The following is a 9,350-nucleotide window of genomic DNA, read 5'->3' on the forward strand; positions in this document are numbered from 1 at the left end:
AGTGGTCTCCAAACTTTTTTGATCGTGCACCCCTATCAGTAAAAAAAATGTTGAGCATGCACCCCCAATATATGTATATTTATATAAATATACATCTAAATAGAAGTTCTAATATTTTCTTCCTGCACCCCAATGGATTGTCTTGCACACCCCCTTGGGTGCACACACCCCACTTTGGAGACCACTGCTCTAGAGAACAGATAGAAGCTTCACACTCTCAGAGCATGGTCATTTTGGGTAACTTCAACTACCAAGACATCTCGTGGGATGAGCACTCAGCAAGATCTGATCACTCACAAAGCTTCCTCACTTGCACTGAAAAGCTCTATCTGACTCAAGAAGTCTATGGGCCGACCAGGGGTAAGGCACTCTTAGACTTGGTTCTGGCCAAAGGGGACAATCTAGTGAGCAACCTGAGGACTGAAGGGAAACTAGGTGACAGTGACCATGAGATGATCACTTTTTGCATCCACCGTAACACAGGGAAATCAGTCAGTAGGGTAGAAATCCTTGATTTTAGGAAAGCTGACTTCCACAAGCTTAGAAGATTGGTTGGCAAAGCCCTGCAGGACCATGGTCCAGTAGGGAAGGGAGTACAAGAAGAGTTGTCATTTCTCAAGGAAGCAATCCTAGGAGCACAAAGGAAGTCCATTCCTTTTCTTAAGAAAGGCAGCAAAAGGGCTGGAAGACCACCTTGGCTCAATAGGGAAGTCATAGGCCTCCTGAGACTGAAAAGAGAAACTTATGGAAGTCAGAAATTACCACCAAAGAGGAGTACTCAGCAATAGCCCACACCTTTAGGGAGCAGATTAGGAAAACAAAGGCAGAAACCAAATACAAATTGGCAACTGGAATCAAGGACAACAAAAAGTCCTTCTTTAAATATGTAGGAAGTTGGAAAAAGAATAAGGGAAGCACAGGGCCCCTGATGAACGACATGGGACTGCTGATAACTGATATTCTAGAGAAAACCAAACTCCTAAATGAATACTTCGCATCAGTATTCCACCAACCTAAGGGTGTTAGCCTGCTTGACAGGATACAAGATGATAAAGATGATCACCCTCCCATAGTTGGCAAAGATCTTCTGGGGGAACATTTAGAGAGGCTGGATATGTACAAGTCAGCAAGACTGGATGAACTACACACAAGAGTGCTAAAAGAATTGGCCAACATCACACGACTTATGGCAAAGCTATATGAGGATTCATTACACTCAGGAGAGGTCCCAGAAGACTGGAAGAGGGCCAATATGGTGCCTATCTTCAAGAAAGGGAGAAAGGAGAACGCAGGGAATTACAGACAATCAACTTGACCTCAATCCCTGGGAAAATCCTGGAAAAAATTATTAAGGAATCCATTATTGATAGGCTAACTGAAGGTGGTATTCTAAAGGACAGCCAACATGGCTTCATTGCAGGCAGGTCACGCCTGACTAACCTCATTTTTTTTCTACGATTAGGTAACTCACCACCTGGATAAAGAAAATGAGGCTGATGTGATATACTTGCATTTCAGAAAGGTCTTTGACTTTGTCTCCCATGATGTCCTCATGGTAAAATCAGGAAAATGAGGCCTTGACTACTTTTATGGTCTGGTGATTAGGTAAGTGGCTCCAAGGTAGGACCCTGAGAGTATTAATAGATGGAACTGAGTCAACATGGTGGAAGGTGACTAGTGGCATCCCTCAGGGTTCGGTACTTGGACTAGTGCAGGCTGTGCAAAAAAAGCAGTGTTTCTTTTGAATTTCAGATTTGCCTTTTTGAAGGGACAGTGTTTCATTTTGCTGTTTTGAAGCACTGTTGTTTCGTTTCACTGACGCTGTTTTGCTGTTTTGTCGCTGTTTCAGTATTTTTGCTCACAGGCCCTAATGGGGAATCACAAAAATGGCTATAACTTTGTCATTTCTTGCCTGATTCAAGTAATAACAGCAAGGATGGTAGGCCATGAAGCCTGTCATGTTTCAAGGAGATAGGTACAGGGGTTTCCGGGAAGCTGCACCTCAAACTATTCAGAGCAAAACTCATGTCGTGTGACTCTGTGTGTGTGTGTGTGTGTGTGTGTGTGTGTGTGTGTGTGTGTGTGTGTGTTAAGGCAGAGCAGGATGAAAACAGCAGGAATATTAGCCCCTTCTGAGGCCATGAAGCCTGCCAGCTTTCAAGGAGATACATACAGGGATTTCTGGGAAACTGCATTTTGTCATGAAGTAGGGTCCCTAGAGATGGCTGTGATACCCCTAGGGCCCTGTGACCGTGCCAGCTCCACCCTGCGAACCCCTTCTCTTCTCACCGGCCACCACATTTTGTTGGAAAAGATAATACATAAGGAAGCTGCCCTCGAGCTTCAGCTCAGTTACAGCCCTAATGGACCCCACTAAACCCTGTAGGGTCTTGGACCCCTTGCTGGGACCCACTCTAATTAGGTGCCTCAAGTGCCTTCTGGGGAAGGATACCTGGCTCTAGGGGAAACATGAGACATGTGGAGCACAAACTCAGATGATTCCACCTCCTTCTCCAGAATTTCCATTGCTATGGCACTCAGGTCCAGCTCCAGCTCCAGCTCTTCCTCTGGCACTGGAAGGCTCAGGCTGGAAATTGAAATTGGGGTGAAGGAGACTATAATGCTGGTGCTGCTTGTTGTTGTCAGGGTGGTGGTGCTTGGGGTTGTTATTAGGCAGGTGTTATTGGAAGGAATGCAGACACTGCTCCCATCTCCTTGGTACCACTAGCAGCAGAAGCAGCATGGCTGCTAGTTGTTGGAAAGAGGCTGCATCTAAATTTTTTTTGTGTGTGGGGGGAGCTCCCCCTCTGCCCTCTCTTCTGCCCTGGCCAGAAGAGTGGCCAGCTGCCTTTCCAGCATGCTTCATGTTTGGTGTAAAATGTGTGTGTGTGTTTCTGTAATGTAATGTAATGTATGTATTTGTGTTATATATAAATATATACTCTGTAATATATGTTGTACTTTCCTGCACAGTCAATGCAGACTGTCAGGGAAAACACAGATTTATTTTATGCGGAGAAAGAATTACAGAGAATAACAAAAACAAAAAGAGGATTTTGGGGGAGGAATAAATTGAGAGGAATGGATTAGTAAAGGGTATTAGGGTGTTTCAGAAATGATTGGATCCCACTTGTTAGGAACAGACAAGCAAGTAGGAAGTGAGAGCCTTCCTGATACTGCTGGAGGACACAGCCCAGTAAGTTGACAAAGGCACAGCTGACAAAGCTCCTTTCAAACAATGCTTTTATGTTCCTCTGGCCCTTCCCCAGAGCGCTGGGATTGGAAAGGACCTCAGGGAAGGATCACAGTCACTGGCCAGCTATAGATATCAGAGCAGTCCTTCCCCCTTCTTCCCCCTCCCTCTCCTTAGTTTGTATTTCCCTGCAAGCCTGGCTTCGAAACTCTTCAAAATGTTTTAAATGTTTCAAGTGCCCTTGTTTCATTGCAAAGCTGTTTCAAAGCTTTGTGTTTTATTTCAGTTTTGGTGTTTTGAGCTCAAAATGCATTTGAAGCGAAATGTCTGTCAAAATTTTGCAAAGCCCTAATGTTCATCAATGATTTGGATTCGTGTATTAAAAGTATACTAGCAAAGTTCACGGACAACACCAAATTATGAGGAAGTGCGGTCACACTCGTTGACAGGCTGGTGATACAGGCTGACCTCAACAGATTTGTGAGGTAGGCGGATCATAACCTGATGGTATTTAACATAGAGATTATTTCTCCTCAGGTTATTGCTCCATCTGAGGAGAAATAATCTGTAACACAATTACAGGCTCAGCAGTACTATGCTTGCCAGCACCACAACTGAAAGAGACCTGGAGGTCATGATAGACTAGAGAATGAATATGAGCCACCAATGCAATGCCATAGCTGGCAGAGCAAATCAAACACTGGCATGCATCTACTGATACATCTCAAGCAAGACTAAGGATGTCATTTTTCCTCTCTACTTGGCCTTGGTGAGACCGCAGCTGAAGTACTGCGTCCAGTTCTGGGTGCCGCACTTCAGGAAAGAGGTGGAGAAGATTGAAAGAGTCCAAAGGAGGGCCACACGCATGATTAGTGGTCTGGAGAGCAGGTCATATGAGGAGAGGCTGAAAGACATGGGACTGTTCAGCCTGGAGAAGAGAAGACTTAGAGGGGACTTGGTGGAAGTCTATATTGGGGACATACATCAGGGCCTGGGGGAGCATCTGTTCACCAAGGCACCCCAGGGGAAGACAAGAAACAATGGGCACACACACAGATTGAAGATCACTTCAGAAAGGGCATAAGGAAAAACTTCTTTACAATTCAAGAAGGATGTTGATAGAATCAAGAGGGTCCAGAGAAGGCCACTCATATGGTTAGGGGCCTGCAGGCAAGGCCCTACAAGGAGAGACTGAGGGACCTGGAGTTCTTCAGCCTCTGCAAGAGAAGGCTGACAGGGATCTTGTGGCCGCCTACAAATTCATTAGGAGAAGCAGCAAGGGATTGGAGACGCTCTGTTAACCAGGGCACCTCTTGGGGTAACAAGGAACAATGGGCGCAAACTGACAGAGATCAGATTTGGGCCAGATATCAGGAAAAACTCCTTCACAGTAAGGGTCGCCAAAATTTGGACTGGGCTCCCAAGGGAGGTGGTGCTCTCTCCCACCTTGGGGGTCTTTAAGAGAAGGCTGGATAGGCACCTGGCTGGGGGCACCTGGCCCAGCACTCTTTCCTGCCCAGGCAGGGGGTTGGACTCGATGATCTGTTGAGGTCCCTTCCCACCCTAGCATCTATGAATCTGTGAATCAAACACCGAGGGTCTGAAACACACTTCTTCCAGAGGTGGTACAGTCACCTACCCTGGCCATCTTCAAAAAGTGTCTTGACGCCCACCTGGCTGGGGTCATCTGGTCCCAGCAGTCTTTCTTGTCCAGGTGCAGGGGGGCTGCACCTAATGACCTTGTAAGGTCCCCTCCAGGCACTAACATCTTTGAATCTATGAAACTTTACTATTTCTCTGAAGTCAGGCAAAAGGCAGGGCACCTTATAGACTAATTTATATAAGGTGGTACCCTGCCCTGCATTCTGCCGATATTCAGCAGCTAACTAGCTCTCTCAACTCATGAATGACACCACGCTCAACCAGATAATATGGACTGCAATAATTTTTTAATTAGTGTCACTCTGCCTGGCTTTTTAGCTTTTTTAGTAATCCTATAAATCAATATTTTTGTTGTTAAACCACTTCTGTGCCAGAGGTGTAGCTGTCAAAAATGGTATACTGTGAATGATATCACTGAAGTGCTTAGTGCCTTTTATTTTAACCAAGACAATTCTATTTAAACATATGCCTTTAGTATCACCAGCGGTGAGGAAAATAGAAGTACAGTGCATTACAATTATATATATTCTGTTGCACTCAGTTGCATATTATTGTATCCTTATATTTAATTACTTACCCCTCAATCAAACAAAGAAATATTATTCATATTCATAGGGAAACATCCATGAAGTAATTCACTTGCATTCTCTTTTCAGAGCAAAACTATTGAAGTGTAGCTCCTTACAATATATGGCTAAAATATACAGTATGCAAACATATGACTTGATGTTTTATAGTCAACCATGATAACACATAGATGCTTTAATAATACTTCAAAAATTCTGTCGGTTAAAGCATAACAAATGCATGAAAAAGCTGTTTTAGTATTGCAAAAATAAATGCATATTTAATTTAGTAATTTGAAGCCAAAATGTAATAACTATTTTCTTCTTCATTCTTTGATTTTTGCAGGAAAGAAATAACTATTAACAATGTGATTACCATTAGTGATATCTTTATTACTATATTATGGCTTTGCCAGAGGCTTTTTAGGTACCTAAATCTTACAGTATAGAAAAGACAGGAGTGGCAGAAAGATTTGATTTTGCCAAATGCACTCAAATGTTACCAAATAACATTGGTTTAAAACAACATAATTCTCCATGTGATGATTGAAGTGTATTACTTTAATAATTCTGAGCCTTTATTAACTCTTACTATCATTATAAAGTATTAAATACATTGCACCTGCTCTCTATCTCTCCCTCAGACCAGAGACTGCCTGGTGTGTGACATTGGCATATCCCTTGTTCTGGGCTCAGTACTGTGAGACACTGGGCACATCTACATGAGATGCTACATTCTTCTCTTTCCTATTCATCACATTCCGACCCAGTCTGATTCTGCTGCTTTCCTTTTCCCCTATAAGTTATAAAATTTGATTTTAAATCCTGTTTCTCTGAGACCTAATCAACTACTTCTTTTTACAGCTGATTTCATGTGTTCTGTTTCAACTTGGTACCTACCGAGTCCATTATTAAGGAAACTCAGTAGGAACATCAGTCTGTACTTATCTTGTCATCTTCTGATGGGATTGCATGTTTTGGGTATTACCAAAACAGAAATAGTAGAATCCAGTAGGAACAATTCCTCTGAATTGGGGAAACTCTAGTATTTTAATACAGTCTTTTTCATAACAGAGATTTCAGTCTTGCTGAGAACACTGCAATTTAATTTATTGGATTCATAAACCCAAATAGTTTTGGTTCTTGTTTGGTTTAAGGGAAAACTTTTTTGTGTCGTTTCTTTTCTACTCAATCACTACAAGCCAGTCATTATTTTGCATTGTTTTGGTTTTGTATGGAAAAATGTAAGGGTCCTGAACATCTTTTGTGAAGTGTTGACTGTCCTCGGGTTTCATAGCAAGAATTAGGGGTTTTGTATTTCAATAGCATTTCTTAATGACTTCATATTTATCTTTGTCCTAGGTGATGCAGATGTATCTCCCATTCTGTGGAATTGCCATATCTAATGCCCAGCTATTTGCTGCTTCAAGAAAGGAATATGACAGAAGCAGAGTAAGTAGAAAGCAGCACCTTGGGCAGCTATGAAACACTGTCACATCTTTTTCCCCCTCAAATTCTAGCTATGCATAAATGTTTGCAAAACAGGCTGTTTTAATGAAACAAACATGTTATATTTCAAAATAATCCAAACACTTTACTATAGAAGATACATTTTCTTCAGATATTAAGTTTAGAAAGCAATAACTAAATATGCTGTTGTTGAAAACTATTATTGCATGTTGTCAGTTTCATGTTGTTGTTTTGTTGATATGGGTGTTTACAACATGAAAGACTTACCTTTCCATGAATCCAAAACTTTTTTAAATTTCCAAAATATCAAACATCTAGCATCTAGGATTTATAATAAACTTACAAAATAAGGTTGATAAGTATCTATGAAAATGGGTATTCACAAGTACCCAAGTACTTATTAGAGTTTATCTAGAGGGATGTAAAACTCATATTTGGGGCCACCATTGAAGAGTTAATGCAAGTTATTCCATAGACTTAAAACTGTAACTTTTAAAACTCGCCATCATGTAGCTTTTCAATTTCTTAAATAAAAATTGCCATGGAAATGCTCTGAAGAGTTCACATTTATTGTATTGGTACTATTTGTTTTGTTTTGTTTTTGTTTTGTTTTTTTTAAAATGGATTTTGCCTTTTTGTGAAGGTGGATCTTTGTTACCTTGGATCAGATCATTCTTTGGCTTTAGTGAGGCCAAGATTTTACACCATGTATTCTCCAACTACACTTGCTTTGTAGAAGTCAGAATGAATAGGTCTCATAAACTTCTAAAAATTGCCTTAACTGCGGGCTTCTTGTGATCTGGACCTTTGGATCCAAACCACTAGGCCAGAAATTTGGTGCTGGCGCCAGCACCAGGAGGGATTAAAGCTGCTGCCGCTCACTCTACTACAAGAGGTTGGTCATCTTGTCCACAAGAAGCCCTGTGGGCCAGATCCAGCCTGTGGGGTCAAATGAGTCTGACACCCTTGCTGTATGTTATAACATAATTTTAAATTTGCTTACCCTTATTATTTGCCATGATTTAAAAACTTGTGTTTTATGTCCCAATTGAAACATTAGGAGCCTCTCCTTCCCCATAGTTTTAAGCTCTAGTCTATAATTTGGAGGGTCATGATGAAGGATCTGGGCTTTCCATTTCTTATAGAAAATCAGGAAAAAAAATGCAGATTATCCCTTTTATCCAAGAAAAGTGCAGATTTTTCATTTTAATGGAGAAACACATCGATTTTGCAGTTTTGCAAAGAACTCTTTACAGGCTGGCAGAGTTTCATCCTCCAAGAGGCTGGGGGGAATAAAAGGGGGGTCAGAGAGGGGGCGCCATGTGCATGTATATGCACATAGCTACCAGGCAGGCTGGGGAGAAGCTCTCGCAGGTAAGTCTGGCGAGGGAGGAGTGGGGATTGAGGCCCCCATAGGGAGGGAGCTGAGCAGGCCTGGGGCTGCTGCCCAGCTGGGCAGTGTGTGAGGCTTGAGGCCTGGGGTCAGAATGCATGGCCACAGGGCCCCAGCGAGGAGAGAACAGGGCTGTGGGCAGCTTATCAGTGGGGGGTAGGAGAGGGGCAGCTGGCTCCCTGCAACTGTGTGAACTCCCAGGCGGGGCAGGGGGACCCATGTCCCACAGATCTTTGCATGGGGCAAGTGCATGCGTGGGCTGCCTGCTGCCCTCCCCCAGGCCCTCTGGAGCCCAACAGATGGGATCTGGTACAGCAGGGCGGAGCCCAACAGATGGGACCTGGTGCAGCAGGGCAGAGTGGGGCCAGGTTGAGAACCTCCTTGCCTCTCCAAGCCTCATGTTTCTCTGGCAAGGCATCCCCTGCCTGCCCAGCAGCAGCAGGGGCAGCAGTGCAGAGTTGTTCCCTTCGCTGCTGCAGGGCAGGCAGGGGTCACATTGCTAGGGCAGTATGGAGCTCGCAGTGGCAAGCAGGTTCCCCACCCAGCCCCACTCTGCCCTGTTGTACCAGGTCCTACTTATTGGGCTGGAGAGGCCATGGGGGAGGGCAGCAGGGTGGGGAGCATGAGCCCACAGTGGGCAGCCCACCCCTACATCCATCCCCCACCCCATGTATGGATCTGTGTGACCCCCCAAAGTTGGGAGGGAACCAGGCTCTGTGCTCTGCTCCCCACTCAGGCTGCAGCAGGTGGGGCTCAGGCACTGCTGTGGGGAACAGGGGCCTGTGGACCTGGGTCCCTGGCCCCATCGCTCTGGCAGCTGGGGGCCTCCTCTGGCAGGCCTGGGGGAGCAGGGGGTTGTGGGGGGCAAGGGGAACCATCGGAGTTGGGGGTTTGTGAGAGGGGGGAGTGAGGGGCACCATCAGGGCCAGGGGCTTGTGGGTAGAGAGCAATCTTCCCTCTAAGGAGTAGTGGTCTGTAAGCATGCCACTTCGGAGCTGGTGGAGCCCTCAGAGCAGTTCCCCCCCCCCCATGTTTGCCCATGCATGTAGCAGTGGGAGCCGCCCCC

At 44.4% G+C, this 9,350-nt stretch overlaps 1 protein-coding gene across 1 annotated transcript in view; it reads left to right on the forward strand.

Moving 5' to 3' along the window:
- PDE11A (phosphodiesterase 11A) overlaps positions 1–9,350 on the forward strand; it is a 254,387-nt gene that overhangs the window by 118,836 nt on the left and 126,201 nt on the right. The window contains exon 3 of the mRNA XM_019554498.1: positions 6,784–6,873. Within this exon, the coding sequence (XP_019410043.1) occupies positions 6,784–6,873 (90 nt within the window). The remainder of the gene's footprint in view (positions 1–6,783; positions 6,874–9,350) is intronic.

The sequence above is a fragment of the Crocodylus porosus genome, unplaced genomic scaffold, assembly GCF_001723895.1.
Source record: "Crocodylus porosus isolate Cpor-Errol unplaced genomic scaffold, CroPor_comp1, whole genome shotgun sequence".
NCBI lineage: Eukaryota > Metazoa > Chordata > Crocodylia > Crocodylidae > Crocodylus > Crocodylus porosus.